This window comes from Notolepis coatsorum (genome assembly GCF_963971535.1).
Source record: "Notolepis coatsorum genome assembly, chromosome: 12".
NCBI classification, from domain to species: Eukaryota; Metazoa; Chordata; class Actinopteri; order Aulopiformes; family Paralepididae; genus Notolepis; species Notolepis coatsorum.
In genome coordinates, this window is record NC_140176.1 from 25155700 (window position 1) to 25173642 (window position 17943).

Here is a 17943-nt window from a genome sequence, read left to right on the forward strand (position 1 = left end):
ACCCTCTCTGGAGAAACAGTCTGAGGACGAGACTCGTCACATGATGGTGACCCTCTCTGGAGAAACAGTCTGAGGACGAGACTCGTCACATGATGGTGACCCTCTCTGGAGAAACAGTCTGAGGACGAGACTCGTCACATGATGGTGACCCTCTCTGGAGAAAACAGTCTGAGGACGAGACTCGTCACATGATGGTGACCCTCTCTGGAGAAACAGTCTGAGGACGAGACTCGTCACATGATGGTGACCCTCTCTGGAGAAACCTGCGCGGCCGAGCCCACGGGGTCCAGACGGTGCAAGCGGTAGCGGCCGTTCTCGCAGCCCCTGCGGATTCGGTGGAGCTTGCGGGCCACGCAGGGGAGCAGCAGGAACACCTTGCCCAGGACGACGCACACGGGCAGGGCCAGGGCCACCGCGAAGTTGGGCGGCAGGTAGAAGCGGTAGGCGTCCTCCTCGAAGGCTCTCTTCCAACCATACAGCAGGGCGTGGAAGGTGGCGATGAGCAGGGCGATGTAGCCTAAGGTGGACTGGAAGGATAATATGCAGAAGGACAGGAGAACGTCAGGACCAGTCAGGACCGCTCACATGTTCCATTTAAATAGTTTACTGAGCACATTTTGTAGGAAGGACAACACTGCAACAACAGTTCTGAGTAGGTGGCAGCTACTGCTGCTATACAAGATCTTTAAGGTCAAGTCTTAAAAGAACACAGCAACATTTTGGGAAATTAGCTTATCGTCTTCTCCAGAGAGAGACAAGAAGATAGATACCAGTTTCCTCTCTGCGTTCAGTAGAAAGCTGGCTGCACGTTAGCCTAGCTTAGCACAAGCGGTGTTAGAGGTGTTAGTGGACAGATGGACAATGCCATTTCCCAAAATGTGGGCGTGTTCTTTTAAGAGCAAGTAGCTCATATTTATTGCACTCTCTGCACTCACTCCTTACAGAAACATGGGCTAGATCGCCATGAATTATAATTTCTCTAAAACCTTACCCACCCGCTGGCGAGTGGCCACTACAGTACTGTATATTGTGGGAATACATGTAGGGATAACGGTTTTAAGGCATAATGTGGAGGCGAAGAACCACCATACAGTACAACTTGATTATTCCGCTTATACCGTGCTCATTTACCAATATAACAAAACAATATAAAATTAAATATAAAAAAAATTTGGTGAAAGATTTGCACTTGCCATTGGTGTGTTTTCCATTAGTCGTTAGTTTATCAAGTGGATAAGTCAGCTGTGCTTCACTACAGTTGACAACGGGTAAAGCTTTGACAGCTGTACTCTCCTATGGATACAGGTTTGGTAGCGAATACATTTAGAACAATGAGTAAACTTGAGCCGAACTACATGTGCATTAAGCGGTTTTAACGCACACCTGCCGGCCAATCAGAAAAATGTCCCAGTGATGGTCGACAATCTCCCTTTATTACATACAACTCAACGTTACTCGTTCATTTAGCCATTCATTCAATTCACTCTGCCCCTAGTGGCAGCTCACAGGCATGACTCTGCCCCTAGTGGCAGCTCACAGGCATGACTCTGCCCCTAGTGGCAGCTCACATGCATGACTCTGCCCCTAGTGGCAGCTCACAGGCATGACTCTGCCCCTAGTGGTAGCTCACAGGCATGACTCTGCCCCTAGTGGCAGCTCACAGGCATGACTCTGCCCCTAGTGGCAGCTCACAGGCATGACTCTGCCCCTAGTGGCAGCTCACAGGCATGAGTGTAAGACCAGTTCAATCTACATGATGATGCTTCACATCTATGACACTGTGTGTCCTTGTTTCCTAGTTAGTCCAGGGATTGGATGGTCAACTTTTGGTCACAAGCCGACATCCGTCACCTCTAGGCTACAGTCACCCCAACAAGCGTGTGTTGATTGGTGGTGTTGCGCGGTGAACACCTCTCTGAGGAAGGCCAATGGCAAGTGTTTCCTGACTTAGCCTACATTCATGGTACATTTTGTGTTGCATGTCCATAAAATCCTGACATACATCTTTGACATACTTGACATACTTTCAATTCATTTCACAAGGCAATATGTGCGCATGTGGGGCACCCACATTCATGTACCTCCAGACAACAAACAGAACTACCTCAGTCAAAGCAGTTCTACGTGATGAGAATGAGGTATGGGGAGCAGTGTTTGATGTAGCATTACTTACTATAGATCAAAACTAAATTAATGGCAAAAATGCAAGGTTACTCTATAATGCATTGTCTATAATGACAGCATTGCCCAACCACAGTACTACCTGTATGAAGCTGAACTCCCTCCAGTTGAGGGTGCTGTGGATGGAGGGTATGGAGGTGACGGCCAGCAGGGAGAGCAGGCCCAGGCTCATGATGCCGAAGGACACGTACATCTCCACCCTCCACACCTCCTCCTCGTTCCACGAGTTCTCCACGTTAGCATGGACCTGCAGACACAGAACACATGCGTAGGGGTTGGGCAAGGAGTCAAATTGATCGTTTATTGTCCATCACTGGGATCATAATGTGATGAAATTAAGAGTTTGTGGGATATTGCTCCTCGCTGTCGGGTGAAAAGAAGTGCCTGGTGACTTCACATGTATCGGAGGAGGCATGTTGTAGTCTACACCCCCCCCCCCCCCCCCCCCCCCCCCCCCCAGGCAGTAGGGCAGCGCAACGACCAGGAAGGGAATTGGCAAGGACAAAATTACATGTGGAATTGGGGGATGGGACAAAAGAATAAAAAGAATTATTAAAAAAGCAGATGTTTTATATAGACACAGAAACAGTGGTTATTATTCTGATAATAATTTCTTCCATCTTGCCCAAGCGTACACATAAATAGACATTAGACATATTCATACGATCAGAGGCAGGGCTGGGATTGAACATCCCCGTTACAGGTTACTGATGTATGAAAGGGTTTCTGTATATTCTGGGTGAACAAGCCCAGATAAATTAATTTGCATCTCATTAAGTATGTTGTGAAAATGTACCTTCTGTATTCACTGCATTTACATTTGTGTGTGAGTTATGGTAACATTTGGCAGGCTGCCGCCGTCTGAATGAATGCAGCGGAAACACACCCTGAATAATTTGACTCAATCCGAAGACCTGCTTTTCAGTCTAAATTTAGCGGTGGGTTAACTTCCACCTATCTGATGGGGAGTGGGGTGGGGTGGGTGGGATAAATTGTAGTATCTCAGTTTCTGAGAACATTTTAGTATTTCAGTTTCTGTGAATGGTTATTAAGTTATCCCACCAGTGGTTGTTGCTTCAGGACAAGGGAGTGTTGGGCTCTCAGGGCAACTATTCCAGACATTCTGAATGGAATGGAACGCATGCAGGTCTACTACACTGTGAATGGTTAGAAAAGCTGAAAAAGGGTCAGCATAATCTGCCCTAATGAGTTACACTTTACTCAAGGACAAGGTAAAAAAATACAAATAAAAAATAACTTACCAGGAGAACCAAATTGCAGTCATATTAAGGCTGGATTCTATTGTTTTTGTATGAATATATTTCAAAGTTATAGTCTGTTGAAACAATATAATAATAATAATTACAAAACAATAAAATATAATATAAATATACAATGGAACTAAATTAGTGACATGATAATCAATCAAAACTGACCAAAATAAATCTATTTACCATCTAACGGGGAAGACTCCGGTTTTAAACTGTGTGAGTCAATATTTGTATCAATTACCTGCATTGCTTTGACCCTTTTCTTATTATCTGCATTGCTTTTATTCTGTCTATTTTATGATACATATAGTCTATTGTTTGATGTGCATAGTACTAAATGTATGGTGAGTGATACAGTACATATAGTCTACTGTATATTGTTTGATGTACATAGTACTAAATATATGGAGAGTGATACATATAGTCTATTGTTTGATGTACATAGTACTAAATATATGGAGAGTGATACATATAGTCTATTGTTTGATGTACATAGTACTAAATATATGGAGAGTGATACATATAGTCTATTGTTTGATGTACATAGTACTAAATATATGGAGAGTGATACATATAGTCTATTGTTTGATGTACGTAGTACTAAATATATGGAGAGCGATACATTTGGTCGACTGTACTACGCTTGTCTCGCTGTCCCTGTTCACCGCATGAGATCCTGTTGCCTTTCCACCATGTTCACCACGACAAAGTCCTGCACACACAGCCAAAGATAAAGTGTTTGTGGTTCTGTGAGGGGAGAGAGAGAGAGGGTTATGGGGATGGTTCTGAGAGGGGAGAGAGAGAGAGGCTGAGGGTTATGGGGATGGTTCTGAGAGGGGAGAGAGAGAGAGGCTGAGGGTTATGGGGATGGTACTGACAGGGAGGGGAGAGAGAGAGAGAGGCTGAGGGTTATGGGGATGGTACTGACAGGGAGGGGAGAGAGAGAGAGAGGCTGAGGGTTATGGGGATGGTTCTGAGAGGGGAGAGAGAGAGAGGCTGAGGGTTATGGGGATGGTACTGACAGGGAGGGGGAGAGAGAGAGGCTGAGGTTATGGGGATGGTTCTGTGAGGGGAGAGAGAGAGAGGCTGAGGGTTATGGGGATGGTTCTGAGAGGGGGGAGAGAGAGAGGCTGAGGGTTATGGGGATGCTACTGACAGGGAGCTCTGAGCGACAGGAGTAGTTAGCTGAACTGACGTAAGCCCCCTTTTTTTTTACACAGAAAGCAGCAATAAAGCAGTAAAGGAAAACCTTTATTCAACCTTCAGAGTCATAGGCGGATAGAAGCAACGCGTCTCGGGCTGTGGTTATACCTCTGTTTCAATATGGGTTAGGATTAATGTTAATATCTTCTAGTGCGTGCCAGGTATTACCCCTGCCCTCATTAAATGTTATGTCACGTAGCCTACTACGACTTTATCCCAAAGTAGATGATGCAGTGTCACTGTTTTTTTTTCTCAAGACTGGTGTACAAGTCCAGTTGATTTGCACCAAAACGCATTAAGGTAAAACTTGTGACTTCTCACGTTGCATATTCTTTTATTATTATATCATGTGGTCAGCCATTGTTCTATCTCATCTTTCAACAACTGATAGCTAGACGAAGCAATATCATCAAAACCGCTAACCGGGGCGGTCCCATTCACACAGACAATTTCACTGTACCTGCCGACGGCATAATGCTGCATCAACTTTGACCCCCCCCCCCCCCCATTCCATGTTCGTACCTTTCAGAACAGAACGGCAAGACGGAAAAGCGCGGTAAGATCTTTAACAGGCAGTGTGAAAGGGGCTATAGTAATGGCTTTTTATACAGCGGAGATTTCCAACGGGAGTAAGTAACCATACTACAGAAATGTATGCACTCACTTTAAATCAATGCTGTAACACAGGTACATGCACAGCTCCTTGTTGTTTAGCGGGTGACAGCGGCTCAGGAGGCAGAGGAGTCGTCTGGTAATCCGCTCCTCCCGGGCAGCGTGTCCAAGTGTCCTTGAGCAGCTCAAAACACTTAACCCCTGACTGCTCCCGATGAGCCGGTTGGCACCCTGCATGGTCGCCTCTGCCGTCGGTGTGTGAGTGTGAATGAATGGGTAAAATGTGAGGAACAGATTGTAAAGCGCTTTGAATAAAAGCGCTATATAAATGCACCGTTTACCACTGTTGTTCCTCCCAGCAGGTGATGTTGCTCGGCATTGTCAACCGCAGAGGGTCTGGTTGTTGTGTCTGTGTTGAGTCCCTAGCGTGCTTCTCTGTTTTCGTCTCAGATGTTGTTCATAAGAAGAACACTTTATGGCCACGCCAGGAGGGTCCTGGGCACAAATAGATGAGTCAGTCTCTGGGAACCAACGTCCCATCGCTCTCATCTAGGTCACTGTGGGGAGAGAGCACGCAGGAACACAAGAGCACGCAACCACTGGGGAGAGAGCACGCAGGAACACAAGAGCACGCAACCATGTTGCCTGAGTCATGCCTGGCTCGGGAGGTAGAGCGGAAGGTTCCCGGTTAGCTTCCGGCTCCTCCCGGCAGCGTGTCAAGGACACTTAACCTCCTAACTGCTCCCGATGAGCAGGTCGGCACCTCGCGCGGTTGCCTCCGCCGCCCGTCGGTGTGTGAGTGTGCGAGTGAATGGGTGAATGTGAGGCCTAAGTTGTAAAGCACTTTGGATAAAAGCGCTCCATAAATGCAGTCCATCCATCCATCCATCCAGATGACAACACACCCAGGACAGGGACTTGGCTGGCGTAAGGCTTAGGCTTTTATTAAATTACTGCTCGGTTCAGTAGGAACTAGGGATGCTCGATATTGGCTTTTTTACCGATACCGATATACCGATATTGTCCAACTCTTAATTTCCGATACCGATATCAACCGATATCAACCGATACCGATATATGCAGGGTTTCCCCCCCCCAAAAAACGGAATAATTTCAGGTAATTAACATTACATATGTCTTGTTGTGGAATTAACATAACATTATGCATACTTTTGACAATAAATAAAATCAGAATTTGTTCTTACTTGCTTGCCTGGGTAAATAAAGGTTATAGAAATGTAAAAAAAAAATATATATACCGGTATATATATGTTTTATTTATTTTTTGAAAACCGATACCGATATTTTCCGATATCACATTTTAATGCCAATATCGGCCGATAATATCGGTAGGCCGGTAATATCGGACATCCCTAGTAGGAACCCACAGTATAGGAACCTTTGGAAAATGAATGAAATACTGTATGTCACTCATATGTTTTATACCTAACACACTTTCCGAACCGTGGGTGTTGATGCGTCAAATCTTCTACCTAGCCCTGCGGACTGGAAACGTTGCTGCTGATTCTACCTCTCGCATTCGGACTCCCACCGTGGCTTCCTCCCAGAGGAGCCAGAAAACTGCCGCGCGGCGTGAAACTGAGGGTCAAACCTTTATTGGGACACGTGGCTTCCCCCCCTTGGACATGATCTAATGAGATAGAGAGTCAGTGGGGCTGCTCTTCACCTTAAACTAAATAGAGGAGAATCCAGCTTGGATTCAATCATTACACCTCCCCCACACCAGGGGCGTATAGGTTTGATTTGAGGGACACTACAGTATATGAGCGCTCGAGCGGAACAAATTTGAGCATAAATAATTTTTTTTTTTTTTGCTACAAAGAGCATCAGATGATCCTGGCTGATCTTGATGCAGCTGTCACCCTACACTTTCGCAACAGATAAAAAGGCTCTGTTTTGCAAGACCACAATGTTGTGAATTATAATACAAAAACGACAGTTTAATGGATGGATAGTCCAAGAGGGGGTCCTGAGGGGGGTGGTGGGGGGGAAGGAGAAGGAAAGAGTGAAGAGCAAGCAAGAGCATATGTATTGTATTGTATTGTATTCATTATGTGTATATCTTTTAATCTACATTTATTTTGATTTAAGTACTGGACAGTCATTATTGTTATTATTATGTCGGTCATAGTCCTGTGATTTATTGTGGATTTCTACTGTTAATGTATTGTGTGTCTAGTTGTATGTTAAAAAAGGGAAAATAAAAAACATTTGTTAAAAAAAAACTCTGCAATTATTTTGGTAGGGACAAATCGACAAAAGACATGTCCCTAGCGTCCCGATACAAAACAAGGCCTATGCCCCAACAACCCCCCCCCCCCCCCCCCCCCCCCCCCTCTGACCTGCTGGTAAGCCGTGTTGAGGAGCAGGTATCTCTCGGACCTCCGCAGGGGCAGGCAGAGGCTGTACAGCACGTGGACGCAGCCCAGGAAGAAGCTGAGGAGGCCCAGCTGCTTGCGGCTCTGCAGCCAGCCCTCCAGCCAGTGGGGGAAGCGTCTGTACTTGGTGCCGTAGTAGAGCTGGTGCGCGGCCGCCAGCTGGCCCGCCAGGTACACCAGCGCCAGCAGCGTGATGGCCACCGTGGGCAGCGTGCGGTTCACCATCTCGATGGGGATCTTGTAGAAGTCGCTCTGCTTGTGCCTCACGTACGGGTGGACGATGTCGCGCACGAACGAGTAGGCGAAGAAGAAGATGGAGAGGGCCACGGCGGCCAGGACGGGGCCCCTCCAGGCCGGGAAGAGGCGCACGGGCATGTTCTCGATGTCCCGCGACGAGGAGAGGGCGCCCATGTCCACGGGCTGGAAGTTGAGCTGGCGGGCCAGTTCTATGACCTGCTGACGGGCCGCTACGGAGTTGCTGCAGACGAACACCTGCACGGGATTGAGAAGGAACAGGTGTAATCAGACGAACACCTGCACAGGATGAGAAGGAACAGGTGTAATCAGACGAACACCTGCACGAGAGGAGAAGGAACAGGTGTAATCAGACGAACACCTGCACGAGAGGAGAAGGAACAGGTGTAATCAGACGAACACCTGCACAAGATGAGAAGGAACAGGTGTAATCAGACGAACACCTGCACAGGATGAGAAGGAACAGGTGTAATCAGACGAACACCTGCACAGGATGAGAAGGAACAGGTGTAATCAGACGAACATCTGCACAAGATGAGAAGGAACAGGTGTAATCAGACGAACACCTGCACGGGATGAGAAGGAACAGGTGTAATCAGATGAACACCTGCACAGGATGAGAAGGAACAGGTGTAATCAGACGAACACCTGTACAAGATGAGAAGGAACAGGTGTAATCAGACGAACACCTGCACAGGATGAGAAGGAACAGGTGTAATCAGACGAACACCTGCACGAGAGGAGAAGGAACAGGTGTAATCAGACGAACACCTGCACGAGAGGAGAAGGAACAGGTGTAATCAGACGAACACCTGCACAAGATGAGAAGGAACAGGTGTAATCAGACGAACACCTGCACAGGATGAGAAGGAACAGGTGTAATCAGACGAACACCTGCACAGGATGAGAAGGAACAGGTGTAATCAGACGAACATCTGCACAAGATGAGAAGGAACAGGTGTAATCAGACGAACACCTGCACGGGATGAGAAGGAACAGGTGTAATCAGATGAACACCTGCACAGGATGAGAAGGAACAGGTGTAATCAGACTAACACCTGCACAGGATGAGAAGGAACAGGTGTAATCAGACGAACACCTGCACAAGAGGAGAAGGAACAGGTGTAATCAGACGAACATCTGGCTGCACAGGATGAGAAGGAACAGGTGTAATCAGACGAACACCTGCACAGGAGGAGAAGGAACAGGTGTAATCAGACGAACATCTGGCTGCACAGGATGAGAAGGAACAGGAGTAATCAGACGAACACCTGCACGGGATGAGAAGGAACAGGTGTAATCAGACGAACATCTGCACAAGATGAGAAGGAACAGGTGTAATCAGACGAACACCTGCACGGGATGAGAAGGAACAGGTGTAATCAGACGAACATCTGCACAAGATGAGAAGGAACAGGTGTAATCAGACGAACACCTGCACAGGATGAGAAGGAACAGGTGTAATCAGACGAACACCTGCACGGGATGAGAAGGAACAGGTGTAATCAGACGAACACCTGCACAGGATGAGAAGGAACAGGTGTAATCAGACGAACACCTGCACGGGACGAGAAGGAACAGGTGTAATCAGACGAACATCTGCACGGGATGAGAAGGAACAGGTGTAATCAGACGAACACCTGCACGGGAGGAGAAGGAACAGGTGTAATCAGACGAACACCTGCACAAGAGGAGAAGGAACAGGTGTAATCAGACGAACATCTGGCTGCACAGGATGAGAAGGAACAGGTGTAATCAGACGAACACCTGCACAGGAGGAGAAGGAACAGGTGTAATCAGACGAACATCTGGCTGCACAGGATGAGAAGGAACAGGTGTAATCAGACGAACACCTGCACGGGATGAGAAGGAACAGGTGTAATCAGACGAACATCTGCACAAGATGAGAAGGAACAGGTGTAATCAGACGAACACCTGCACGGGATGAGAAGGAACAGGTGTAATCAGACGAACATCTGCACAAGATGAGAAGGAACAGGTGTAATCAGACGAACACCTGCACAGGATGAGAAGGAACAGGTGTAATCAGACGAACACCTGCACGGGATGAGAAGGAACAGGTGTAATCAGACGAACACCTGCACAGGATGAGAAGGAACAGGTGTAATCAGACGAACACCTGCACGGGACGAGAAGGAACAGGTGTAATCAGACGAACATCTGCACGGGATGAGAAGGAACAGGTGTAATCAGACGAACACCTGCACGGGAGGAGAAGGAACAGGTGTAATCAGACGAACACCTGCACAAGAGGAGAAGGAACAGGTGTAATCAGACGAACATCTGCACGGGATGAGAAGGAACAGCTGTAATCAGACGAACATCTGCACGGGATGAGAAGGAACAGGTGTAATCAGACGAACACCTGTACAAGATGAGAAGGAACAGGTGTAATCAGAAGAACACCTGCACAAGAGGAGAAGGAACAGGTGTAATCAGACGAACACAAGATGAGAAGGAACAGGTGTAATCAGATGAACACCTGCACGAGAGGAGAAGGAACAGGTGTAATCAGACGAACATCTGCACGGGATGAGAAGGAACAGGTGTAATCAGACGAACATCTGCACAAGATGAGAAGGAACAGGTGTAATCAGACGAACACCTGCACGAGAGGAGAAGGAACAGGTGTAATCAGACGAACATCTGCACGGGATGAGAAGGAACAGGTGTAATCAGACGAACATCTGCATGGGATGAGAAGGAACAGGTGTAATCAGACGAACACCTGCACGGTAGGAGAAGGAACAGGTGTAATCAGAAGAACACCTGCACAAGAGGAGAAGGAACAGGTGTAATCAGACGAACACAAGATGAGAAGGAACAGGTGTAATCAGATGAACACCTGCACAGGATGAGAAGGAACAGGTGTAATCAGATGAACACCTGCACAGGATGAGAAGGAACAGGTGTAATCAGACGAACACCTGCACAAGATGAGAAGGAACAGGTGTAATCAGACGAACATCTGCACAAGATGAGAAGGAACAGGTGTAATCAGACGAACACCTGCACAGGATGAGAAGGAACAGGTGTAATCAGACGAACACCTGCACAGGATGAGAAAGAACAGGTGTAATCAGACGAACATCTGCACAAGATGAGAAGGAACAGGTGTAATCAGACTAACATCTGCACAAGATGAGAAGGAACAGGTGTAATCAGACGAACACCTGCACAAGATGAGAAGGAACAGGTGTAATCAGACGAACACCTGCACAAGATGAGAAGGAACAGGTGTAATCAGACGAACACCTGCACAAGATGAGAAGGAACAGGTGTAATCAGACGAACACCTGCACAAGATGAGAAGGAACAGGTGTAATCAGACAAACATCTGCACAAGATGAGAGGGAACAGGTGTAATCAGACGAACACCTGCACAAGAGGAGAAGGAACAGGTGTAATCAGACGAACACCTGCACAAGATGAGAAGGAACAGGTGTAATCAGACGAACACCTGCACGGGATGAGAAGGAACAGGTGTAATCAGACGAACACCTGCACAGGATGAGAAGGAACAGGTGTAGGCCTGCCACGATAACACATTTTGCTGGGCGATTAATTGCCCCCGAAAATATCGCGATAAGCGATATTATTGCGACCGGTTAGAGAATTTTTTTGAGAAATTTATTTCCCAAAACTTTTATTTTGAAGCCCACCGCTCCGTCTTTTCCGGTTTAAGACTTTTATTTTGAAGCCCACCGACCGGACCGGAAGTATTGTTGTGATTATCCTAGCCGACAACTTGTCTCGTCCGGTTGTGTTTTTTAGTTTTAACGTTAGCTACTAACGTTAGATGCAGCTACTACAGGCAATCAACGATGAGGAGGAAGCGTCAAAGCAGTATATAATAGAATAGCTGTGGTGCGTAGGCACTGCAGCACGACTCGAAAACGACCCGTTATAATAAATTAATTCATGTTTAACTTGTCCCCGTCTCCAGTGCTTTGACTAGCCCCACCCGTTCATTGTAAACAATGATGCATGTAATTGTATTAACGTTATTCTGTGTTATTCTAACGTTACACTACAAATAACGCTACTTGGTTAAAAGGAGCAACACTATTGAGAAATGTAGTTAAGCTATATGTGGCATTGCTACTGCCCCACGGAGCTCCCGTGCTGTGCTCTGTAGTAACGCCAGCGGCCAACCCACACGGAGAGAGACTGCAAGGGGCACTGGTTCCGCCTCATTAAAACAAACGCGCAAATAGCAATTAATCGCGCCCGTCAAAATCATTGCATTCATTTTAATTATCGCGGCAATTAATCGATTTATTGCTTATCGCGGCAGGCCTAAACAGGTGTAATCAGACGAACATCTGCACAGGATGAGAAGGAACAGGTGTAATCAGACGAACATCTGCACGAGATGAGAAGGAACAGGTGTAATCAGACGAACACCTGCACAGGATGAGAAGGAACAGGTGTAATCAGACGAACATCTGCACGGGATGAGAAGGAACAGGTGTAATCAGACGAACATCTGCACGAGATGAGAAGGAACAGGTGTAATCAGACGAACATCTGCACGGGATGAGAAGGAACAGGTGTAATCAGACGAACACCTGCACGAGATGAGAAGGAACAGGTGTAATCAGACGAACATCTGCACGAGATGAGAAGGAACAGGTGTAATCAGACGAACACCTGTACAAGATGAGAAGGAACAGGTGTAATCAGACGAACATCTGCACGAGATGAGAAGGAACAGGTGTAATCAGACGAACATCTGCACGAGATGAGAAGGAACATGTGTAATCAGACGAACATCTGCACGAGATGAGAAGGAACAGGTGTAATCAGACGAACACCTGTACAAGATGAGAAGGAACAGGTGTAATCAGACGAACACCTGCACGAGATGAGAAGGAACAGGTGTAATCAGACGAACATCTGCACAAGATGAGAAGGAACAGGTGTAATCAGACGAACACCTGTACAAGATGAGAAGGAACAGGTGTAATCAGACGAACATCTGCACAGGATGAGAAGGAACAGGTGTAATCAGACGAACATCTGCACGGGATGAGAAGGAACAGGTGTAATCAGACGAACATCTGCACGAGATGAGAAGGAACAGGTGTAATCAGACGAACATCTGCACAAGATGAGAAGGAACAGGTGTAATCAGAAGAACATCTGCACGAGATGAGAAGGAACAGGTGTAATCAGAAGAACATCTGCACAAGATGAGAAGGAACAGGTGTAATCAGACGAACACCTGCACGAGATGAGAAGGAACAGGTGTAATCAGACGAACATCTGCACAAGATGAGAAGGAACAGGTGTAATCAGAAGAACATCTGCACAAGATGAGAAGGAACAGGTGTAATCAGAAGAACACCTGCACAAGATGAGAAGGAACAGGTGTAATCGTTCCATCCAACAATGATTAGATCTGATTGCAATTACTTATTCTTGGTGACAGTAAGGGCTGCACGATTCTTGCTAAAATGTGCATCATGATTTTTCTCTCTAAGAATTGAGATCACGATTCTCTCACACGATTCTTATTTTTTCAATAAAATCATTTATCGCACTCTTTCTTAAACAGACAACATAACATATCAAAGTGCTTGACTTAAACTCATACATAACATATATGAAAGTGCTTGATTTAAACTTAAGTCTCTTGTAACATACAAAATAACTCAAGTCAGAATCGTCATCATTTAAAAAAGTTAAGTAATTTTTTCTTTAAGAATTCCGATTAATCGTGCAGCCCTAGTGACAGTCACAGCTTTATTGTGTGGAATGTTTCAGCACCTGTAGCATATTCAACTACTGGACTCTCTTCACCAAGAACACAGGTCTCTAAGGCTGGCGTTACACAGGGAACTTTTACATGCAACTGAATTGCACAGTATAACAGCCACTAACAAGAAACTTGTAACAAACAAGTTGTTACTTGACATTGTGACATCATCAGCAACGGCAGCTAAATTGCATAACGTTGCTGTCGGGACAAAACCTCATAACTCCATTTTTTTTATTTATTTTTTATTATATAAATCAACTCCGTAGATCATCCTCCATATGTGTGTGTGGGTTTTACAAAGTTTAAACAATGGGAAAGCATTAAACCGATCATCTGTCTAAACCTCCTAACTCTATTCACCCTCAAATCTGTGTTAGTTTTTTTCATCTGCTGAAAAGTTGGGTTTTTGGAGTTATGAGGTTTTGTCCCGACAGCAGCGATAACTAGTTGTGTGTGTAATGTCAGCGTTAGGAATAGGCTACAAAATGAACTGTCACAATTAGAACAAAAACAGAAGCAGTGAAAATAGTGCCATAAAACCTCAAGGAACCAATGAATTGTAATCAAACCCATTTGCTCCAGTGTTACTGAGCGCACAGACGACCGGCTTTGCTCCTCATTGAAAACACTGGCACCAAAGCTATTTCTTTCAGCTGTGGGCTGTGTGCTTCATATAATCAGCTGTGGGGCGCTTCATATAATCCATTTCTCTCAGCTGCCGGCTGTGTGCTTCATATATTCAGCTGTGGGGCGCTTCATATAATCCATGCATAATATTTAGGGGAATTAAGAGTCTCACAGAGGGGGAAAACAGAGCAGAGCAAAGCCTGCTGTCTGGTGCTTCTGTCAGCCTAACTAGCTGCCAACTGTGAGAGAAAGAAAGAGAGAGAGAGAGAGGAGAGAGAGAGAGAGAGAGAGAGAGAGAGAGAGAGAGAGAGAGAGAGAGAGAGAGAGAGAGAGAGAGAGAGAGAGAGAGGAGAGAGAGAGAGAGAGAGAGAGAGAGAGAGAGAGGAGAGAGAGAGAGAGAGAGAGAGAGAGAGAGAGAGAGAGAGAGAGAGAGCAGTGTTTTCCCAATATGATTTTTGGTTTCATGTCTGTCCCTGTTTCGGCGTCTCTCTCTCTCTCTCTCTCTCTCTCTCTCTCTCTCTCTCTCGTCTCTCTCTCTCTCTCTCTCTCTCTCTCCTCCTCTCTCTCTCTCTCTCTCTCATTCTTGGTTCTTTATTGGTTAAAACTCTGAAGAAACCTCATCAGACATAAAAACAGAGAATGGACAGCAACATACTGTAAACACTATCCAAGGAGAGCACTGTGATTGGTGGATACTACCCAAAGGCCAGTCATCGCCTAATAAAGCCATCTCCTGCCTACTCATCCTAACACACCCCAAGGTCAAAGGTCAAACTTGTCCACCTTGACATAACATGAAGATGCTTTTTAAACCCATATGCTCTCATGAGAATCTTCATTGTTTTGTAGTAGGCAATATCGACCTCTATAAGGAGAGGGGGGGAGGAGAGAGAGAGGAGGGGGGGGGGGGGCAAAGAGTGAGAGGGAGTTGGGTGATTTTAACGTTTATGGGATAACGTCAGTATGGCCTCTCCGAGTCTGACAGACGTGACAGGGCCACGCCCCGGGGAGGAGAGTGACAGGGAGCGTACCCTCCAAATTTCACCCAATCAGCTCGGCGCCCGATCAGCTCTTACGAGAGACCGTCATCAGGCCAAATATCACTGCGGCCACCTGTCGACATAAATAACCACGGCCACAGACGCATGCCAAAGAAACAAATTAGTTTCAAGCTGATTTTCCTTCTGACGGGCTGCCACTGACTGATGTCTGCTGTCAACATCCCGTTTGATTATGAAATAGTTTTTCAGGACTTGAAGCCAGAGAAGTAGGATTTGAAAGCATTTTTTCTCCTTTTAAAGCTGTGATGAAAACAGGAACGTGTTGTCCCAAACTTAACGATTCTAATCTCACATTGTCTTGATGGTGAGGCTGAGACTATATTCATACAAAAAAAGCTGTTGAATAACTATGTTGGGCAGTACAGTAGTATGTCTGTCAAACAGTATGCAGTTTATTCCATGTAGTGCATACTAGATAATGCAGATAAAGCTATCTATGCTGTATGTAACAGATAGATACAACTGTGGTATTGTACTGTATTTACACAGCCATAGAATAGTCATACTCAATACACTATTTACATTAATGTACTGAATAGAATAGAATAGAATAGGTTAGACTAGAAAATATAAAATTTCTAGGGGCGACAGTGGGATCAGGAGGTAGATAGGAGGTAATCCGGAGATTAACGGTTTGATTCCCACTCCTCCCGGGCAGCGTGTTCAAGTGTCCTTGAGCAAGACACTTAACCCCTAATTGCTCCCGATGTGCAGGTTGGCACATTGCATGGTTGCCTCTGCCATCTGTGTGTGAATGTGTGAGTGAATGGGTCAAATGTGAGGAACAAATTTTAAAGCGCTTTGGATAAAAGCACCATATTTGCCATTTATTCCAAAACACTACAGTACTACTTGCACATTTTACAATAGAAACATGGTTACCTAAAATGGATCAACTAATATTCTTCTGGTACACACCTGAGTTACAAAAGTGAGTTTTTAAGATAGCTAATAACCTTTTTCTTTTTATATAAATATTATTATGGGTATACAAGTTTCACTTTCATACCTGCAATCTTTTTTTCAAAGACCAGATTAATTCATATATGTATATATATATATAAGAATATATCTTTTTTAATAAAATAAAATAGTTCATACCTGTCTGCTGGCGTCTTTGGGGCAGACCTGCTGCATGGCCCAGGCTGAGATGACATTGAAGCCTTTCACAACGATGGACTCCGGCAGCAGTGATGCCAGATACTCCGCGTTGGACTCCGGGTACTGGTTCACCCGCCTGTTATTGCTGACGTCCACCAGAACCTTCCCTACAGGGTGACATGAGAGACCGGGTTATTACTTAGACCCCAGCATCAGAACCACTGTCTAGAACCTGGAAGGTCACGGCTTAGATGTTCACAACAGCCCGTAGGTTCATCCCTCATGTGAAAGTGTCCTTGACTGCGCTCCTCTCTGCTTGAAATACATATTCTGTAAGCATGTCTCAGAGGGATACATGAGCCAAGAAATACATTCTGAATTACACTTTTTTGGAATATGCCCATTGTCTGCTGTAGCCTACGTTCCAATTAATTGATAGGGCAAGTAAAATAGCATCTTCAGCCACAGGCTCCTCCCTCTGAGGTGTGACAAGGAGTGATTAAAGCACTCTTTATATGCCTCCCTCCACACCAGCCGCTGTCTCAGTCAGCTAGGGAGGTGCTGAGATCTGTCTCCGTCAGCTACTGTGGGGAGGTGCTGAGATCTGTCTCAGTCTACCTAGCTAGCAAGGCACCTACCTATCTACCTACCTACGTACCTGAGTCAGAAAATAAATAAATAAATACAAAAATACAAAATAAAATAATAATACAAAATAAAATACTTCTGGGTTATCTAATACCTTCCAGCAGGTGCTTGAGGTCCCACAGCACAGAGTAGTGCTCGCGGCGTATGGCCAGGAACACCAGCCCGGCTTTCCCCACGGCGTCCTCGTGGTGCGTCACGTCCACCACGTGGGGGAAGAAACTCGGCCGCCCGCTTGGGCTGCCGGCTGCCCACCACCACGTGGAAGCCACAGCGCAGCAGCCGGATGGCCAGGCACTTGGAGAAGTCGCCGGTGCCCAGGATGGCCACCGCGGTCTTGGGATGGGGGCGGGCGGCCACGGTGGTCGAGGAGGGACAGGCGGAGGAGGAGGCGGAGGCGGAGGAGGAGGCGCTCCCGAACCCTCCCCCACTGCCACGTCGCTGCAGCCGCTTCTCAGGCCGTTGGGGAGGAAGGAGGCCTGTGGTGGTTGGAGGTGGTGGTGGTTGGAGGAGGTGGAGCAGGAGGCTGTGGTGGAGAACACCGGGCTGCTGCTGCTGCTGCTGCTGCCCCCCGGCACGGAGACGGCGTCCATTCTGTCTGCCGTTTACTTTGTCTCTCTCTCTCTCTCTCTTTCTCTCACTCTCTCTCTCTCTCTCCGCCTCTCCGTTTCAGGGCGACGTCAACGATTCTGAGGGTAGTGGAGAGTAAGATAGATGGATAGACAGTGGGGGGGGGGGGGGGGGGGGGGGGGTGATAGAGAGAGAGAGGGGGGGGGGAATTCAGAGTTACAGCCTTATAACTC

The 17943-nt window shown here is 46.4% G+C and overlaps 1 protein-coding gene across 1 annotated transcript; it reads right to left on the reverse strand.

Annotated features, from left to right (window-relative positions):
- Positions 1 to 233: 233 nt before the first annotated feature.
- On the reverse strand, positions 234 to 17733 carry LOC311237804 (metalloreductase STEAP2-like; the record flags this gene model as incomplete). Its single annotated transcript, XM_084325781.1, is given in 7 exon segments — positions 234 to 527; positions 2264 to 2428; positions 7631 to 8158; positions 16496 to 16662; positions 17238 to 17361; positions 17363 to 17476; positions 17572 to 17733. Coding segments are annotated over 7 exon segments (1554 nt in total).
- Positions 17734 to 17943: the final 210 nt, after the last annotated feature.